The sequence below is a fragment of the Lissotriton vulgaris genome, chromosome 3_1 (genome assembly GCF_964263255.1).
Source record: "Lissotriton vulgaris chromosome 3_1, aLisVul1.2, whole genome shotgun sequence".
Lineage (NCBI taxonomy): Eukaryota > Metazoa > Chordata > Amphibia > Caudata > Salamandridae > Lissotriton > Lissotriton vulgaris.
Window position 1 is genome coordinate 252643652 of NC_141689.1, and position 21861 is coordinate 252665512.

General features: G+C 42.0%; 1 protein-coding gene across 1 annotated transcript in view; it reads right to left on the reverse strand.

Moving 5' to 3' along the window:
• The window catches only part of MYO5B (myosin VB), a 1009160-nt gene that overhangs the window by 347290 nt on the left and 640009 nt on the right, over positions 1–21861 (reverse strand). The window contains exons 11-12 of the mRNA XM_086960377.1: positions 7593–7674; positions 5293–5433 (exon numbers count right to left, since the gene is read on the reverse strand). Coding sequence (XP_086816503.1) covers positions 5293–5433; positions 7593–7674 — 223 coding nt within the window. The remainder of the gene's footprint in view (positions 1–5292; positions 5434–7592; positions 7675–21861) is intronic.

The following is a 21861-nucleotide window of genomic DNA, read 5'->3' on the forward strand; positions in this document are numbered from 1 at the left end:
GTCGGCGGCCCAAGAGGGTGAAGGTCCCGAGGGCGTTGGGGGGGGGGGAGTGTGCATTCTGGCGCAGATGGCTGGCATTTTCCCTGTCAGGGCTACTGATTAGGTGGGATGGGGTGTTGTGAGGAGTCGCGGGGGTGCGGCGGGGATGGCCTCAGTGCATCGTCCGGCGCTGTCTCTTGCTTAAATTGTATCAGTAGCTGTGCCCATTCTAGGGAGATAGGATGTTTTCGTGTACCCTTCACTTCTTCCTCCCGTAAGGTCTCTTCTTCCGCCGCCCCCCACTTGTTGACTGCCCCTAACCATGCCGCTTCCGGGGGCCCGAGGGGGCTCCCCGGTGCATGGCTATTGCAAAATTTAAAAAAAAGGAGTCTTCCAAGCCCATGACGATTGTTATTTTTCCAAGGATCAAGGGATATTCTCAGGTTAGAAGTACCCAGTGACCTTGTCGAGACCTGAGCAGCCGGTATGAGTAGTTTGGCTGTCTCCTGCATTTTACAGAACTAGTGTCCAAAAAAGTGAAGTGGCAGCAATTGAGTGCAGCCCTGATGAAACTGCGTAACGTAACATAGCAGTGAAACATGTCGGCACTGGCAGTAGGTAATGGTATGCATGATTAGCTACCAGCCTTTTTAGTATTCAACAGCACACGATCACGATCACCGCCCTATGAATAAAATTGGTTAAGGGACTGGTGTGCTGTGTGTGTTTTTAAGCACTCAGTTATATTTGTGTTTGTTTGTCACTAGCAGATTTTTCTGCACTTCACTATTTGTCACTTTAAATGTTGTTTGTTTTGGACACATCTTTTCTTTCCTCTCACTTTTCTTTGACAAGCAAGTGACGACCGATGATGAGACAGGGGCCTGTCTGGAAATTTCATACCAGTTACCCCGATGGTGGTGTTTCCGTGAGGGGTCATTTGCTTCTCGCACATTTTTTCTCTATTATGAGGAACGTCTAAATGTTTGTGGTGGACTTGTGTGACCAATCCTGGGTTGGCTCACTGTGAGTGGTTGTTCTGAGGTGTTGCCAGAGAGAACAGGTGTTTTTTTATGTTAGCGGAGCACAGTGCAGTACCTCCTTATAATGTGTATAAGAGTGTAGTGGGGAGTAGGATTCCCAAAAATAAAACCCTGTTTGTCACTGTTACATTTTCACGCGATTGGACTGGGTCTCTATTTTGAAATATAGTTTGTGAGTGGAGGGCGACCCTTTCCATTTTCCCTCTTAGCTCCTGTGTGGTTTGAACCCCAAATATGACACAACAACAAATAATATCTGGGGGTCAAAAAGAGAGAGTCAGTAAGTCTAGCAGGAAGGACCACTATACCAAATGCATGCAAAACAGTATCAGTGAGAAATAATAGTTAGTGAACGGTCAAGTCAAGAATCAAGAGTACATGGAGAAAAATGTATTGTTCCCATCAGAAGCCACACTGTACCGCCCTTGTTGTCATCATTTGGGATCTCCTTACCCAGGAGACAAGACGGGCAGTACTGAAGACTGCCCGGAGACACCGACGGAGAGAGCGGTGCTCCTTTTACCTGCGCTGCAGCCAGGTGGGGTGAAGCCTCTCAACCTACACATAAGGTATACAGTTGAGTACGCCTGGATGTCCAGGTGATATCTTTATTATTTATCTTATTTATATTTACAAAGCAGTAGTGTATCCTTTTAGGTCCTGAGGAATGCATTAGAAAATCTTTTCTTGTGAAATGCAGAAACATGTCGACCACCATTACGTGCGGTTATTATTTAAAACCTGCACCCACACCTGCCTTTTAATCTTAGGGATTGGGGGATATTAATAAAATTTCTTTTTTCCACCCAATTCACCTAATTTTATAATTACCCTTCACTTTTCCACTCCAATCACCATACACTGCTTTTGTCATTAGCCACTATCATACCCTTCTGTTCTGCCCTCACATCACATCTCGGTCACGGTAATCATTTACCGGCCGCCTTGTCTCCTGGGTAAGGAGATCCCAAATGATGACAACAAGGGTGGTACAGTGTGGCTTCTGATGGGAACAATACATTTTTCTCCATGTACTCTTGAGTCTTGACTTGACCGTTCACTAACTATTATTTCTCACTGATACTGTTTTGCATGCATTTGGTATAGTGGTCCTTCCTGCTAGACTTACTGACTCTCTCTTTTTGACCCCCAGATATTATTTGTTGTTGTATATTGAGTCCGGGGCTTATATCTGGTTGGTCGGTAAACCTGCCCTTAGACCCTCCCTAACTTTTTGTTGAACGTGCCCCAAATATGACAGCCAGCGGGCTCAAGCAGCAACCACTGGCTCAAATTAAGCACTGCCATTGCTGTACAGTTGCAGAATTACTCTGGGCTGATTTACAATCCACTTCCAGGTCTGCCAGCTCACAATGTACATTTCTCCAGGTAATACTGTTAGGAATTTGTTGAGGGAGAAACCTGCTGTATGATCAGAGTTTGTTCGGACTCTAAGGAGTTGATTACGATGCTAGTTGGAAAGCATTCCGATCGATTCGGTTCTGGAATGCTTTGTGAATTACTTGGGTCAGGGGAGTCTGACTGAGGAATTTTAAAGCATCCGGATGCTTCCGGGTACGATTTGGTTGGACACCTATTGACTTCAATGGAAGCCTATGTCCCGACCGAATACCTAGGCTCCCATTGAAGAACGGCGTGGCTGGGGAAATTCGGACGCCCTGTGGCGGGCACCCCTTGCTTCCTGCCACACCATGCATGTTTGAAAAAGGGGTCCCTTGGGTACCCCCACGGGACTGATTTGGAAGGCCCTGGGTGAAAGGGGGCCAGCTATGGGCTCCCAAAGTCAGATTCCGACAGCCGATCCGACTCGGAACAACTGATTTGGAGAGGCTGTCCGGATCTGACATTGTAATCGCTCGGTTGGAAACGCGGCCCGTAGATCAGTACGAGTCGGCTCCGACCAACTCGGTTACTCCGGATACCGTCCTTTATGGATTTGGAACCAAGTCGGAAGGTCCGACCGATTTCCAATCATCGTAATCGGTCATTCGGAAGGGTTTTCGAATCGGTAGGAAACAGGCCTTCCTAATTCAATTCGGACGACCAAATCCGATATGGTCCGATCCGAACGAGATCATAATCGACCCCTAAATGTGAAATCACATACAAATATGGTATGTGTCTGAAAAAACACAACACGTTAAAAACTGAGTTATGATTCTAGTTCTAAAGGGTAAAACCACTGAAATTCGCCAACTGTGGTTAAGAGGGCACACAAAACATATCACAATGTGAAGTCGAGCAGGACACCGTGAATGTAGAAAAACTTCTCTATTTAGTAGAAACACTGCAGAGGGAAGGAACCCCTTCTTGCTTTGTCCAGCTCCTAACGTCCACTCTTGGAATTCTAGAATGGAATCACCAACGTGGAGCAAGGGCTGGATCGCATGCACAGAACATGGAACACAATAAAAATGATGCTTTCCTGTTAAAAGTTTTTGTGCCATTGGCAAATAGGTGTATTTTGCAGGGGGAATGCTATGAGTTAAAAGTGTGTGTTGTGTGCGTTCATAACCATAACTGGCGAATTTCATCAGCTGTAAACATGGAAACATAACTCACTTTTTCAAAGTTTGTACACGTTTAAGCTAGAACCATAACACAGTTTTTAACTGTGGATTTTTTCACTGAATTTCTTAGATGTTTTAACCACAAATTACTTCTTTTGATTGCAGGAACAAAACGATGACTTTGGGCAGGGTCACAAACCTAAGATGTTCTATCCCTGCACAAAGCCAACGAATAAGAGCAGCAATTATTGTGGCAAACCCAAGATGTTAGGGAGATGCTAAACCCTATTCTTGTACCTCCTGCACCCACTGCAAAGGCTTCTCTTTTCTGGGGTGCTGATAGACAGTGAGATGTAGAAGGGCAAAGGCAGGGATACCCATCTCACTAACCATGTGGTCTTAACATCGCAGTAGGGAGGTGCAGCCTCAAGAGGGTCCCAATACACACTGATAACAATATACACACTCATCATGCACAACATCTAGAAAGGGTTGATGTGGTCTTTCATCGGCCACAGGTAGGTGTGTTTGTGATATTGCAAAGATTTCTTTCGTAAACCTTCAGTAATTGACACCAATACTATGATTACTAACTACGTTTTTGCATGAGTTTTCACGTCAAAATGCTGATTTTTGCGCTTCTTATCAGTTGTTTTGAGAAACAAAAATCATACTGTACCACCCAGTTTCAAAGTGAGAGAAAAACTATTTTGTAGAAAACTCTTGAGAAAAATGTGCATCCATTTATGGCACCAACTAGCAGAAACAACAATTGTGGGATGGGCTGCAAACGACGGGTGGGCCAATAATGAGGATCTACTTTAAGACTTTGCTCCAGTAATGAAGTTCACAACCCCCAATCTCTGGCAGGTACCTGCTCCACAGCAAGACACAACAACATCAGCCTACACTGTGGTCCACTCACTAAAGTATTTTGGAGAATGTGAAGTAGCACTCCTCATTTACATACTCTTACATGCCTTTTTGGATTCACCCTAAAAACATCTAAAGTGGTAATACAATGGGAATATTCAGGGATTTTCATATACAATTAGTACAAACAGAAAGGACTGGGCCCTCTTTACATTTTTATTAAAAGGCAGTTGGAGATTTTGGGCAGATTCACAAAGGCGCGCAAAAGTGCATACAAGAGTTCCCCCGCAGCACTACTTCCCTTACTTGTAAATGCGTCTGTGAATCAGTCTTCATGACTCTTGTCAATCAGTAATCCCAGAACCATGCAGACAGGAAGCACCGATTCTAAATGCACTGTAGGGCCATAGAAATGGTAGCAAAGTGACATTAAGTCATCGAAACAATCGCCTAAGTAGCACAAAGTGGTGTAAAGGCAGCCTCAATCCTCAACACTAGTTCTAAAGGCAGAACACCAAAGGATTGCATAGTGCAGAGGTACCTTTGGACACTATCGCAGTTGTACGCCTTTTGGAGTAAACTGGAACAGCTATGGTACGGGTTTTCAAAGTTCGAGCAAAATGCTATTTTTCCAATAGTGTTCCTTAAATCCATAGCAACAAAACCTTTTTGATACCATTTGTTGCAATCTTCTGCCCTCTTGTGGCTAAATACATTAATGCCATTAGGCACCCGCCTACCAACGGAGACAATGCAACTCCTGCCATGATAGAAAGAGGCCAGCCACCGATAACGGGGCTGGGTGACAATCAGTTTGTGTATTGCAGCCTTGCCTTACACTCCTCATCCTTGAGATCCATCCTTACCTTACACTCTTCGTCCAAAAGATCCAGAATGCCGAGCTTTGCTTCAATCAGGTCTATGCAGGGCTGGTTGTCATAAAAATCTATCAGCGTCCACGGGATTTGTTCTTTCATGTACTCCTCCTGCTCCAGCTTGAAGACATGCTGTGATCACAAAACACAATCAGAATGTCATCGACATGCTACATTTACTATTAATTAAAGTCTCCCGAGCCCGCGGTCACGCGTACTAGCTGAATACTGATTCTCAGCGAGTTTCTAATTCCGCTGGAAACTTTTGCCTGATGCGCACGTCCGATTCAGCTAAGAAATTATCAGGTAACATTCTGTTCATGAGCCTGCTAAAATAATCATTGGCAAAGCCAAATGTTCTGGCTGCAATATGCCAACAAATGTAAACACAGGCATTCACAAATGATGTTTATATGCATGTACAAATGCTGTTTATCACGTTAAATCCTGCCCTTTTGAATTTGCCAGTGCTGAGGAAAAAAAGCAGAAAACAGGATTCCTCTCTCTTTAGAATGCATACAGGAGATGAAGAATTAAAGCCGACAAGCAGTATGATGATTGAGTGTACTTTTCAGATGTAAAATAGTCCCTCATGCATTTAAAATGGAAACACTCTCAATGGCAAAATGAAACACTAAATAGCTGTTGGCGAGAGCGTACTATTCATTCTTCGGGATCAAGTTCGCGCTATATAAAACTGTATAAATAAAATAAATCAAACCTAAGGAGACTGTATGTATGCATTAGAGAATTGGTAATACGTCAGCGGTGTTGTCATGCCAGACCAAGTAAGGACCTTAACATGACAGCCATAAATCCTGTAGGTCTGACAACACATTTTCTGTGCCTTAGTAAATTAAACATCTATTAGACATCAACACAGGAAATGTAAGCAGCAATGTAATTTATAAGTGCCTCTTGTTTCTTTGTTTCTGGTCTAGACTGTATGAATGAACCTTATGTTTTTGAGAATGATCCGGCCAATGCACATCTTTTAAAGCTAGTTAACAGGCAATTCTGTAAATTCCCCCTTAAATGTGGTTGAGTAAGTTATGAGCCTACGCATACCCACCAGACTATTTTAATTTCCTCAAACAACCATCCTCAGAGGAGTTTAGGAGTTGGGGTGATTCTTAGGAAAGGCATAAACAGTAGTAAGCACAGTAGTGAAGGTCAGGGCTTTAAGCGGGGCGGGTCTTCCCAGGTCTCAGACCCGGCAGTAATTAAAACCTGACTTTCAAAAGGGTCCCTTCTTCTGGGTACTATATTCACTTATTTAACTTTACAGGGGAGCACTCTGAATGATTTCTCAACAATGTCTGTAGAAACTCTTATGGTAATCCGTCTCAGCAGGGCAGTCCCGGTTTACATTTGACATGTTTTCATTTTGCATCTCCTTAAGATCATTTTCTTCTTCCAGACGTTACGATTCTGTAGTGCTTTTCATGCAAAATAAGACTCTTGCATTCTGGTAACTGAGCCACGTCTAAAGGCCTGGCGGGCTTGGGGTGTGGATAGGTGTTCATGACGGGGCGTGACTGCCAGCTCTGGAGTTGAGGCTGAAGGCAGTCTGAGTTTCTCACAGTGTTTGTCAGTGGCTACCAAGGGCATTCAGAGTGCACGCCTACCCATGCGTGCCATCTCTGCATTTTGCACAGAGCGATGGTCACATTGTGCCACTTGAAATTACAAAATTAGGTGAAAGTGCGTGAAGGGGATTTACAGAGCGGTTGAACAGGGGCTGCTCCTCCGCCATCCCACTTAAATGCCCCCGAGATAATGTCATTGCTTTTTAAATTTGTGATTCAAGACTCTGTTGTATATTCATATTAAATTGATACGGCAAGAACAACGCTTATGTCCTGCTGGTACTTTAAACTGACTTGTATGCACAACTGCATGAATTAATACAACATTGAACAAGGGTGGTGAGGTTTATATATCTGTTTAACATCCTCACTGGGTCCAATAGGGCTTTGGTGATTTGACACCTATAGTGGGGTGCAGTTCTCCTAACCTCGAGGGGCACCAATATTTGGATGCTTATATTTAATGCACAAAGAGAATAGATTTGCTACCAATTAGACCACCACTGCCATCTGTAAATATTGTTACATGCAAGATATACATGATATCCACATGGGACTAGTATGTATGCACTTAATGTAAATATAACTCGTTTACGTGGTCAGGGATTATACAGGAAATGTGGCATGGTACAGCTCTTCCTAGATGTAAGTTGGACACCCTTGCCTTAAATGATTGATGGAAAGATTCGAAGCTGCTCTTACCGAATTGAACTGCTGTTGGAGCTTTTCATTTGCATAGTTGATGCAAAACTGTTCAAAGCTGTTCACTTCGAAAGTCTCAAACCTGCGAAGCGAAGAAAAGGAAGTGTTAAGAAATCTGGTGAGACATTTAGTTAGAGCCACTGGAATTCTGCGATTCTCCATTGCGGTGTTTTCTGCATAATTATCGATTTACTACCCTTGCCACATAATCTGCCATTTGCTGTTAATTTTCTGTTAGTTTGCTGTTTCCAGCAAAAAAGGTTTCTATCTCAGATGGATCACATGCTTCTAAAAAGGTGTCACACACGATGCCGCACAATGCAGACCCTCTTTAAAGGTTAACTGGTTTCCTCTTGGCTGGCGATTGCTTCATTCAAGTGCTAATCTGCAACTCATAAGGTGAAACTTTTGACCAGACAGAATTAATGTTCATTAAAAAGACAAAATAGCGAAACAGTATTATCATAGAATGTGCTACATTATGCCACATAGTAAGCCTTTTCTTTCAGCATAATGTAGTGAACCCTGCGGCATAATTTGATCATCCATTTCTAGATATTTGCAGTGCCCCTGCCTTGTGGGGTTTACCTGCCTGGGATCCATGGGTAGCAGAACTATGACAATATGATTTCAAGTTACAAAATACAATACTTTCAAAGATTTGCAAAGGCTAATAACAGTCTGACATAATGTTAGGCATGATAGTCGACATTTCATTATAATATCTAAAAGATACAAATATTTTTGTAAACAACGGGAAACAGAATTCTTAACGCAACAAGAACATAATGCCACAGGATAGGATTGGATCTCTGCGTCGGTTGCAAAAACCCTGTCTACAAATCCTTAATGGTTAATCTTTACTTGGTATTCTGACAAAATAATGTTTAAAACATATTGTGAGGCACACGTATATGGGGTCATTAGGATGACGGGCGGACTTTGCGCGCCTGCCATCCTATCGGATAACGGGACCGCCCGCCACAAGGGCGGGGGTCCAGTGGGGGGAATTAGGATGCGCCCGCCATAGTGGCGGGCGCATCCTGTATTTTTTACATTGCGGCGGGCGGTGCTGAATGCACCGCCCTCCTCAATGTCAAAAATACATGTTGTGCGTTTCAAAGCACAACGTGACAGGCACGGCGCGGTGCCTGCCACGTTGTCCTTTGAAATGCAGGGGGGTACCATAGGTAACCCCCATGTGCACCCCCCACCCCCCGGAGTCCTTGGGGACCCGCAACGGGCCTCCAAAGTAGGCTCCGCATGCCTTTCCGTGGCGGCAATGCCGCCACGGAAAGGCATTGGAAAATGCCCATGGTAATATGGCTGGCACGTCTGATAGACACCGCCACCATATAAACCCTTTTCTGCCCCGGTCGCAAGGCAACCGGGGCGGAAAAGCGGCGGACGGTCTTTCAGTCCTCTGCAGACCTCCAAGCCATACTAATATGGCGGGGGGTCATTCCGGCAAGGATGGCTACTGCCTGCCTGGCGGGGGCGATCCGCCCGCCATCCTAATGGGCCCCATAGTGTCAAAAATATTGTGATGTAAATAAAATATAATGGAACAGAATATAGAAAGTAAGAATATATTTTGTTAAGGCTTTTATATTTGTTTACTATAGTCGTACAAAATATAGTTTTTAAATTATTTTGTTGAATATTATTTGTTTTTGTGTAATGGGTTGTTATTATTTTAATGATATCTTTAAATATTTTTGGTGTGTTTACTTTGATTTCGGAATATATTTTATGTTTTATCAACATTTTCTGGCGGATTGTTGGGTTCATAAGGGAATATGAAAGGATGTTTTTTAAATTATTATTTTTTAATATATTTTTTTCATCAGTTTTAATTTGTTAATTAGAACATTATTTATGCAAATGTGTTTAGATATTCGATAGCTAATTGTAAAGATTTGGTAAACAATATTTGTGAATTGGTTAATAAGATTACTCTGTTAGTTATCCAATTGTTTTTAATATTCTGAATGTTAATTAATTATATTGTGTTAAAGTCTTAATTAATGTTATAGTGTACTTATATTTTTAAATATTTTGAATTGTTATTTTTCAGGTATTAATTACATTTGTTTTTGAGGTTATTGGAGTATTAGGGTTGTAGGGTGGAATGAATTTAAAAACTATTTTTTTGAATGTTTTAATTTATATAATTTGTTCACATTATTTTATGTATAATTTTTTATGTTATTTTCGTGTTTTAAATTAATAATATACATTGTATGATTGAAAAACATTTGTATATATTTAAAAAGATATATTTTGCAATTTATTTCATTTCAATTTAGGCTAGAGAAAAGGACATTTGAACTTTATAAAATGCTAAATGTTCCCTACTGTTGCTCACACTGAAATAGGAATAATAATTCTGACCTTACTGAAATCCAACACTTTCTCTATTGTTGCTTATGTTGAAGTGGTGATAGTGTATCCAAACCTTCCACAGTCCAACATGTTCTGTGCTGTTGCTCAGGTTTGAGTGGGAATAGTAAATCTGACCCCTACAGAGCCCAACCCATTCCCTACGGTTGCTTACGAAGGAGTGGGAATAGTAAATGTAACCCCTCCAAAGTCCAACACTTTCCCTACTGTTGGTTAGTCTGGAGTGGAAGTTGTGAATGTGACTCCCTCCAAGTCAAATTATACTACCAGTAGGTTATCTATATATTACCTACTGGTGATAGGTAGTTATAGTTAGGGCTAGTTTCCAATTAAAACATTATTTTTCAACCAAAAAGCTCTTGAGCAATCTAATTTGCACTGTTCAAAAGTGTCTGTAAAATTATACTTAGAGGGCACTATTGATCAGGAAGGTACAGCACATATTAAATTTATGTGACTAATCCACACCACCGATTTACTTTAGTGATGTTTCAACAGAATTTTATAACATTTATGTTCTCCTGTCCAGCAGGCATCTTCTCTATCTGTGATCTTCCTCCCTGCCCATGTGATGCTCTTCTACCCAATCAAATTTACATATTTTCTTTTTTTGTAAATTTTATAAGGTTCATTGCAATAGATTTATCTGGCCCCTTATGCGTAAACATAATTCTATTCAATATCACCCAACTCTGTACTTTTTACAATCATTGCCTGACCAATTAGTATGTTATTCTGTGGCTTCATTTCTACGTCGTTCATGAAAGAGTAGGCGGCTGGGTAATTCTATTTTATGAATTGTGTGTTTTTTATTCTGTTCTTTAATCTAATGTTTTATTTTACCATTTTATATTATTGTTAATATTTGCACTGTGAAAGCTGTATTTTTAATGTGTTTTTTATATTGTGTATCTTGTACTTTTATAATCTTACTAATTAAGTATTGAATAAACGATTTGACTGACTGACAGTTCTGCAAAGGTATCCTTCATTAGGAATTCCAGCTCTACCCCAGTCAATGTGCCTAGTTCATTGCCACCATAGTGCACAATCATGAGGTGAGGAGCTCGAAATCCACAATGATTTTATCCAAAGGCAGCAGCTGATGAAACTTTAACCCTCTCAGGCAAAAGCAACTAATCTACACATTTGCCAAACCCAAGTCTCTGTCAATACCTTTGTTTTTTGCATCCACTTTAGCCCAATAGAGATAGCTATGGCCCACAATCCACACTCTAAGCGTTTTGTAGGAAGGAGGAGTAGCACACAGGACAGGTCTGTGTTGTATTCCTCCTCCTGCACTTCCTTGTAATTCTAGAATTGTTATGACTCTTTTATGGTTCCACATTCTCTATGTGGGAGTTTGGCAGAGCTAGTCTGTCTCCTGTACTTTGTGGATGTCTAAGCTGTTATCCTGTAATAAATCATCCTTCTACTACAACTCTGTGCCTCCTGGATTACATCATAATTTTGGCGACGAGGATGGGATATCTTCTGAACACCATGCTTCCAGGACAATTTTTCTAACTCTGTGTCTGACTGGGACAGCTCCTTCCTTGAGAATAATGCGATGTTTGAAATTCTCAAATTTACCTAAATTGTCAGAAAAAATGGCAGGAAACTTTTCTTTTAGAGAAATGATGAATTTATCATTCTCTGGAGAAATAATGTAAACAGGATGAGCTGCATTGGGATCAAGTTTAATGCCTAATTCATGCTGATGAGGCCAACTAAGAATAGAAGCACCATTAGAAGCAACATAAACTTTGCCTTTGATACTCCTACCTTTAAATGTGATGTCAGCCCACATGAAACCAATCAACTCAATCTTATGACCAGTATAACCACCTGGGTGTACGTCTGGTGGTAATAGTTTCAAAGAACCCCAAACATTTTTAAAAATCTCCATGTCAATAATACTGTACCATGCACATGAATCAATAAGCATAGAAATTTCATTGCCATCAACTAATATTATGTCTTTAGGAAAACCTTTACATTTGGTATCCCCAACACACAATAAACTATTTATTCCAAGACTATCAGTGGGAATGGAATCTAATTCATCATCGGTCAATAGATTTACTTTTTGGGTAGATCTACACATTTTACTAAAGTGACCAGAACGTTTACATTTAACGCATATTTTGTTCCAGGCAGGACAACCTCTGTAACTCCCTACATGGTCGACACCTCCACACCTGTAACAAACAATTTGATTTCTCCTTTCAAAAGGTTTAGTGTCCCTTTTAAAATTATCATTTTATCTATTGGGATAAAATTGTGGTTTATTAGGAAAAGGCTGCGTTTTTCTTTGATTTCTTTGATTGTAAAGTTCCTTTACTACTGAAACTTCAGGAATTACTACTTTGTTTTTGCTTTCCTGACCTCTGATCTCACTTACAAACAGCTCAGACTGTTCAATACCCTTAGCAATGTTTAATACAGCCTTAAGAGTAGTTTCAGTTCCCATCCATAAACGCTCTTGTATTTTTTTACTCTTAGTTCTCATCATAATTTGATCTCTGAGAACTTGTTCAAAATTAATTGTTTCAAACGCACAAGATCCAGCAAGAGTACGTAATGCAGCTACATAATTCTCGATTGATTCATCTTCTTTTTGTAAACGAGAATAAAATTTAAAACGTTCCATGACAATGTTTATCCTCCTTCCAAACCTAGTACCCAATTGTTTAACGACAACATCAAATATATTTAGATCACCTGCATCATCTATAGAAGGAAGGTTTTCTAGTTCCTTAAGACCAGCCCCACCTAGACAGTTTTTTAACAACGCTAATTTCCTCTTAGGAGAACAACCATCCTCTTCAACAACATCCACATATGTGAGAAAAGTGGGAAACCAAAGATCCCATTCCACTTTGGGATCACCAGCTGTAGGTAGGAAATGTGCAGGAGAAATAATATTGTTGGCCATAGTTGAAAACACTGTAAAGATATTGTATGAGAAAGAAAGTACACTTAAAAGATATACATTTTTTTTTCAAAGGGGGAAGGTGTGTTGTATTCCTCCTCCTGCACTTCCTTGTAATTCTAGAATTGTTATGACTCTTTTATGGTTCCACATTCTCTATGTGGGAGTTTGGCAGAGCTAGTCTGTCTCCTGTACTTTGTGGATGTCTAAGCTGTTATCCTGTAATAAATCATCCTTCTACTACAACTCTGTGCCTCCTGGATTACATCAGTCTGCAGCTGAATATCACAGTTGGTACTATGAAAGACAGTGAAATTGCATGTGTGCTGGTGGTTTAAAAAACATTACATTTGATATGATGAAAGGAATATGTAGGTAAATACCAGTAGGCTGAATTTGGAAATGATTAGTAAATAAATGTTTCTCCACCACTCTGCAAACACGGCTTGTGGTACACTACGAGTTGGGGGGTGAAGTCCACTTTACTACTGAAGGACCTTGGGGCCCAAGTAACCCTACTGGTTCCCTTTTGTAAGTCCTACACAGCAGAAATCATGAGAGCTGGTCAAAGGCCTAGCCCCCCTTTCTCTACCAGTCTGCAAATGAGACTACTAGTTAAACAACCTTAGAAATTAACTGAAAAAACGAAAGGTTACACAAACATTATAGTTAGGAAATAGCATTTAAAAAAATGTAGGAATTAACTGGAAAAAACCAAAGGTTACATGGACCTTATAGTTAGGAAATATAATTGAAAAAACCTTAGGAATGCACAAAAAAAACAAAGGTTACAGGGCTTTATGGTTAGGCGCAATTCCACTCGTACAAAACCAGTGAAATTCAGACACTTACTCACCACTCACACATCCATGCAGGCAGTCACACACCCCTCACCCACACACATAGACATCCATACAGGTACTCAGACAACCAATGAATCACCCATACAGTCATTCCGTACCCACACACCAACCCATATAGCCACTTAGACACCAACTAACAGCCTGATACAGACATTCAGACAACCTAGTCACTCACCCAAACATCTAATTGCTCACTTATACAGTCAGTCATGCACCCACTGAATCATCCATACAGGCACTCATGCACCCACTGATTCATCAATACATCTTGGTGTATATATTAAACACTTAAACTTTTTTTTAAACATTAACAGTTACTGGATGATGTCATCAGTGATATCACTGACCATCTCATGAGTGATGTAATATGTGAGGTCATAAGCAGTGCATTGCGGGGTGCAAATTAGAGTTATCTCAGCTAACTATAACTGCTTAATTTCACTGGCTTTGTACGAGTAAAACTTGAGCCTAACTATGACGGCCCTGTAACCTTTTATTTTTTTTTTACAGAGTGTTATATAGCACAAACTTGACCTGAAACGGGTATCAGAGCACCTTACATAGCACCATTTGCATTACATGAGGACACATTCATTTTTGTTAGGCACGGGGAGATTAAGTGATTTGCCCAGAATCACAGGATGTTCAGCGTCATTGCCGAGACTCAAACCCAGTTCCTCTGATTCGAGGTCAACCGCTCTAGCCGTTAGGCCAACTCCTCTCCCCAACCTTTGGTTAACTTTTTATAATATTTCTATTAATTTTTTTTGTATTTTAACATTATCGTATATATGTTTAAGAACATTAATTAATAGTATTGTTAGTTATAAAGATTTTAAATTTTTATTTCTGTTTACATTATATATTTTTTAATACGTTTTTGCAATTATTTTAAAGTATTTATTGTTATTTATTCATTTTGATATATTTTTGCATGTTATGAGTACAAGACCTGAAATCCATAGTGGGGTTTTCTCCCAGCTTCTTGTATTCAATCCTTCTGTCTTTGCTGGATTCATTTTTGCTGGATTTGAAAACTCTGCACACTTTACCACTGCTAACCGGTTCTAAAGTGCTTACACTTTCTTCCTAAAACACAGTGACATTGGCTTACACCCAATCAGCAAATTTAGTGTACTTGTAAGTCCCTTGTAAAGTGGTTATACATGTACCCAGGACTTATAAATTAACTGCTGCTAGTAGGCCTGCAGCACTGAGTATGCCACCAACGTAAGTAGCCCTTTAAACATGTTCAGGCCTGCCATTGTAGCCTGTGTGTGTAGTTTAAACTGCAATTTCAATCTAGCAAAATAAACACGTTGCCAGGCCCAAACCTACCTTTTTAATACACAGAAGGCACCCCTAGGGTAAGCCCTAAACTGCTCAGATGGCAGGGTGTAGTGCATCTAAGATGTTGGACATGTACTTTTAGGTTGTGCATGTTCTGGTAGTGAAAAACTCTAAAATTTGTTTTTCACTATTGCAAGGACTACCTCTCCGTTAGGATAACATTGGATTACCTTATTACATTTAATAAGTGCTAATTTTCAATTGGAAGGAGGTGGACTATTGAGTTTGGTATCGAATGAATTGTAATTTAATACCTTCTATAATGGAAAATTCAAATTGTGAGTCACAGTTCTGAAAAAGATCCTTTTAGAAAGTTGGCATTTTTTTGTCCAAACCATGTGGTGCCCGGAGCCTGTATCCTGAGTCACATGACTAAGTATAGCTGGCAGTTGGTCTTTGTCTATTGCTCCTCGACAGTGAGGCAAAGGTTGGCACCAGGTATACATAATGGACCCTTAGACCAAACTCTTTAGTACACCTTTGGTCCTTTGGAAGACTCAGAAAGACTGCTGTGCTGCTCTGCAAAAAGGACTGCCACTCTGATGCCCTGGTGCCTGAGTGAGAAGGACTGAACCTGCATCTTGAACAAAGGAGCAGCAGAGTGACTCAGGCTATTTGGCTGGAATCCTGATCAGATCCTCTGGAACAGAAAAGGCTCCAACCAACTTGCATTTAGCACCTGGACTCTGTCTGCTGTGAGCCCCATGCCCCAAGTGGTGCCACCCGAGTATTGGCCACTGGAAGAGGGCCTGAAGAGGCTCTGCCAGACCAGATGTGGTCCTGTGAGCAGAACTGCCACAGCACAATGCATCCCTAATGCAGGACCTTGCATCCAGCCTTTTAGGAACTACTGTTGTGCAACGCATCTTCAAAGCAGGTCTTCACATCCCAAGCCCCTCATCGACTGCATCCTCAACAACAACGCTGGACTTCGCATCACAGCCCCGGAGCTTCTGTGGAACCGCCACTACATAATACATCATTGATGCAGGACTTCGCATTGCATGCCCCTCCCCAACCTCATGGCCTGAATACTAGCCTACAAGCCCTGGTTACTTTCTGTGGTTTTCACTTCTTGCACTCCACCTAATCACTCAGCAACAAAGATGAGTGATCATTGATAAGACTAAAGGTCACCATGCGATGTCATTGGGAGGTAAATGGGTGTATGATGTACCTAGATTTTGGTTAATCAGTGTCCTCCTGTACAGTTCATTTCAGAGTTGCTTTTACAGTGTCAGAGAAGTTTACATTTTTTACAAGTATATCAGTTGTATGACAAAATATCTCCAATAAATATATCACAGACAAAAATATCGGCTTTACCTACGTACTTTGTAAGAAAAGTCAAAATTACTGACAACCAAAATATAGAAGATCACAATATCGTAAACAAATAGGTAAGTATATTGAATATGTATATAACATTTTAACTATTGAACACTACAGTAATTTTAAAACATATATTAACTATAAAAATAATAAACGACTCGGTCTATGTGGCTGGAATCCTGAATTACTACATTCATAAACTCAGTGCTAGGTATGGGTGGGCATGTATGTGTTCCTGGGTGGTCCACCTGCAAAGGTTAGTGAATACCAACTAATTCTCACCTTTGTGATGTTCAACCAAAAAACTACAATTTTATCCCATGCTTTGAGCACAGACAAATGTACTACTGTTACGTGCAGGAGAAAATGAATTTATGGTTCGTGAGGGGGCAACAAAGCCCAGATATTTAATGGTTGGTAAGGAAGTGGTTTCTCCAATTTTGCACAATGAAATCTCATTTGAGTACCTGTGGAAGTTTGTAAGTATTGTGACTGTTCTAGATATCTAGTGGCATGAAATTTGGAAATGTTCTCCAAATAGAGGAGTAACCCTATGCCCTGTTTGTAGTTTTGCAGAATAGAATATAGCACACACAAACAAATACCAGGCCCTCCAGCACATTCTAAAAATGTTAAGCTTAATCAAAATCTTTACATTTGGTCTGTTTCTTATTGGACATTAGTAACTACTGATGGTAATAATGTATGCCAATATCCATGAACCAAGATTTGCCAGTGTTCATCAGCTGTAGTTTATTCTTAAGATTCCCACAGTCATTATGCACTTTATGTAAATTGACCAGCCTCAATGCACTGCTATCGCGGCAGGGATATCCATCGAAGCCCACCTCTTCATACCTCTACCAAATCCAAACACAAACTATGAGCATTTATACATCCCAGGCCCACAGTCTTAGACGATATCTAGTTCATCCCACAATATTAGCTCCATGATCTGCACCGCAAGCTTTCACAGGTTCTATGGCCTCCCATCCCTAGTTGTAGACCCTACTGCTGACCATCAAGACACCCCTACCATTGAGAAGACCCCTCCACGTGAGCCCGTCGCTGCTATCTCCATCAGGACCACACTTCTGACCGCCATCTGTCAAAAACTCTCCAGAGTGTACATGGAGAAATTAGACACTTGAAGAAGCACTTAACTTGTGAAGGTGGTCCCAGGGATGTGCCACTTGCTCTCATTTTTGGGGACCAGATCTTGTTTTTCTTCATCAGGCAGTGTACGGTCAGGGAGAAAAGCCTCTTCAGTACACAGTGCTGTCTCCTAAGAACAACACTGTACCACTGCACTTGCTTTTTTATATATAGAAATTAAAGTCTGCTTTAAGAGAAATGGTCAGAAGGAGAGAGGAGGTCTAATTCCTCTTTAAAATGCATTGGGCAGAAAGGACTTTCAAGAGAGATGAAGAAGAAAAATAATATATATGCAAATTTTAACACCATGTCCCAAGTTAGTGAATTCATGGAAGGCAATGACTGGGGAACATTCCATCTGAAGTTGCAGGTTTGATAAAATCGTTTTACATCAGACCAGCTACAGGACGCACGTCTGATTGATCATCCCGACAACCACAAATAGGAAATAATAAGACCGCCTGACAATTTAACCATATTTTAAAAAATTGAGGAATTGCACATGTTTTGAGAAATAATAAGTGCAGAAATGTGTTCGCTCCAGATAAGAGTTTTACCTGTTATACGGTTTCTAGGAACAACAATGCCTACCAGGAATAAATGCGAGCAGGGCACCTTCTTGTGTTAATGAAAACATGTCCGTCATTAAAAAAAGATGCTAAGTTAAAAAAGGAAAGCTAAAATGGAAACTAAACTTTAATCTCTATAACATACCAATACCTCACAGTTTACTGGAGTTTTTCTATATGTCAGTCTTTTATGCATATGGAAGTGTCACCCCATCAAAAAAACAAGCATTGGCGTAGCCAATAGGTCTCGCTTTTCGGACCTCATTAGTATTTAGTTATGCAGCACAATATCCTTGGTGCAACAACATCAACTGTTGCGTGGCTAAACACTTATAAGGTCCCAAAGGCAAGAACTATTGGCTATGGCTTGTTATTTTTTGTTCTTGGGTGAAACCGGGCTAGTGCCAGGGAGGTGAGGAGTGAGTGCCAGGGAGATGAGACGTAAGAGTCAGGAGGGTCAAGGGTTAGTGCCAGGGAGGGAAAGGGTGGGTGCCGAGAAGGGGAAGTATGAGTGCCAGGGGTGAGGGGTAGCAGCCAGGCCAGGGGGGTGAAGGGCTAGTGCCACGGAAGTAAAGGTTGAGTGCAAGGTCAGGGGGATGAAGTGTGAGTGCCATGGAGGTGAGACGTAAGAGTCAGGAGGGGCAAGTGTGAGTGCCAGGGAGTCGAAGGGTGAGTGCAAGGGCGCAGGGTAGCTGCCAGGCCAGGGGGGTGAAGGGCTAGTGCCATGGAGGTGAAGGGGGAGTGCCAAGGGGGCGAGTAGTTAATGCCAGGAGGGACATGGGGGAGTGGCTGGCAGGGGAGGGGCCCACTCAAGTGGGAAACACATGAGCGCATCGAAAGGCAGGGAGGTGACTGCTGAAGGGAGACGTATATGGGCACAGAGAAGCGGAGCAAGGCGCGTGCACTTGAGAGCGAGATGAAAGCCAGATGGCGCCTCCACTCGTGCCTGTACGCGTGTAAGTGGGACGTAGAGAGGGAGGGAGTGAGAGAGGGAGGGAGGGAGAGTAGGAGGGACGGAGAGAGGCAGGGAGGGGGAGAGGGATGGATGGAGTGAGGGAGGGAGGGATGGAGTGAGGGAGGGAGGGACAGAGAGAGGAAAGGAGGTTGGGAGGAAAAGAGGAAGGGAGGGAAAGAGGAAGAGACGGAGAGAGGGAGAGAGTGAGGCAGGGAGGGGAGAGAGAGGGAGGGAGAGAGGGAAGGAAGTGGGGAGATAGGGAGGAACAGAGAGAGGAAGGGAAGGAAAGAGAAAGGGAGGAGAGAGGGAAGAAGGGAGAGAGGGAAGAAGGGGGAGAGGAAAGGAGGGAGAGAGGAAAGGAGGGAGAGAGGGAGGGACGGAGAGAAGGAGGGATATAGAAAGGGAGGGAGGGAGAGGGAGATGCGGAAAGAGGGATTGATATAGAGAGGGAAGGATGGATAGAGGAATGGAGGGAAGGAGGCAGGGAGGGACGGAGAGAGGGTGGGAGGGAGAGAGGTAGGGATAGAGAGAGGGAGGAAGGTGGGGAGAGAGGGAGGAACCGAAAGAGGAAGGGAAGGAAAGAGGAAGGGAATGAAAGAGGAAGGGAGAGAGAGAAGAGGAGGAGGGAGGGAGGGAGGGAGGAAAGTAGGTAGAGGGAGGGAGAGTGGAAGGGAAAGAGAGAGGGAAGGAGGGAGAGAGGAAGGAAGAGGGGGAGAGGAAGAGAGAGAGAATGAGAGGGAGAGAGGAAGAGAGGATGAGAGGGAGAGAGGAAGAGAGGGAGTGAGAGAGGAAGGGACCGAGAGAGAGTAAGAAAAAGAAGGAGAAATAGCAATGAAGTGAGAGGGGAGATAAAGAGAGGACAATGAAAAGGATAAGAGCTAAAGAGAGAGGAGAGAAAGCAAAATGGAAAGGGATGAAAGGAAGAGAGATAGAGACACACATCTAGAGCAGGAGCGAGACAATGTGAAAGAGAGCAAAAGAAACCGAGAGAGCGGGAGCACAACAGCGAGCGAGCGGGAAACAGGAGAATAAGAGAGACGAACAGCCAGGGAGGGAGAAAAGAGATGAAGAGAGAGGGGTGTACTTTGTACTTTGTGAGAGAGAGGGGCAAGTAGACGCCACAGGCAGCAGAGCTGAAAGTACTCAAACAGATCAGTGTGAGAGGCACAACCTTGCAAGCACTATGATACACAGTCTAACTAAATACGAAACAAAGCGCTATTTTACACAGTCTAACTAAATACAAAACAAAGCGCTATGTTACACAGTCTAACTAAATTTAAAATAAATTGTTCAAGCAAAACAAATCTAACATTAAAATCAACCGTCAAAAAGAGAAAGGAATGCTAAGAAAAGGTCAGATCCGAAATGCAATTTAAGCTGGACCCCCCCATGAGCACTGACATTTCACAGTCGCACTGACTGGGAGTTGTGTTAGCATCCAAACAAAAGGACGAGTTGAGACATTAAGTGCACGGGGGCAGGGGTCATGTCTAGTGATGGTATGTGGGTGCCTTAAAATCACAGGGTCAAACTCTAATCCTGCTCGCTGGCTCACCACTGACGCCCACTGACCCAGCTGTGGAATTTAAAGACTTTTTAATTTTAGGATGAACGAGATGTCCAATGGAACGATAAATAAACCTTTTATTTTTTTAATGTAAAATAATTAAAAGTACAAGTTATCACTACCACTGTAGAGAGGCAAGTTATTAGAAGGGGCCGGCGAGGCCATTGATGTTAAATCGACAATGGCAGCGCCTTTCTGTACCACTGGATCTTCACTGATAGTCATTAACTTTAGAATAGTTTCCGGATGAAAGCGTGGCAGTGGTAAAAGGGCTCCTGGGCGGAGCGCACAGCACAGGTTCAAGGCAGCCGCTAAGGTGGTATCATTATGAATAGGGATCAAGAGGCACAAGATTTGTTCAAGAATTTAAGCTCAGGTACCTCTATCAGTGCAGCAGTAGCTTCAACCAATAAAGTCAAAAATGAAGGATTACGTGCGAAATTTATCAAATTAGAGAGACTAAAGAGATTGGAGCTTAATAAGTGGTGGTATGCAGCTAAACTCAAACAGTATCTCACCCTTAAACGCATACCACGTGGTTTAAGATCACAGATAGTTCCGACATACGAAGGTTCTTTATACCTTTGTGCATAAGATTGCATTGCTGTTTATTATTGTGGAGCTCAGGGAGATACTAGTGTAAATTTGTGACAAATTCTGGATTGTTATTCAGGGTTTTCTGGGGATTGTATGGTAACCTGTCCCTTTCTCTCTTGGAGTTCACTAATATTACAATTAATTTGCTATAGTTTTACCCCAAGCTGTGCGCCTGACCTTTGACCTGGTTGCCAACTCCATAAGTGAACGATAAATAAACCTTTTTTTTTAAATGTAAAATAATTAAAAGTACAAGGTATTACTACCACTATAGAGAGGCAAGTTATTAGAAGGGGCCGGCGAGGCTATTGATGTTAAATCGACAATGGCAGCGCCTTTCTGTACCACTGGATCTTCACTGATAGTCATTAACCTTAGAATAGTTTCCAGATGAAAGCGTGGCAGTGGTAAAAGGGCTCCTGGGCGGAGGGCACAGCACAGGTTCAAACACCCCTGCTGTTTCCGTGCTCACCTCCGACACCCACAGACCCAGGCATCGACTTTAAAGACGCTTTTCAAGTTCTGCGTTTTGAGCGCAAG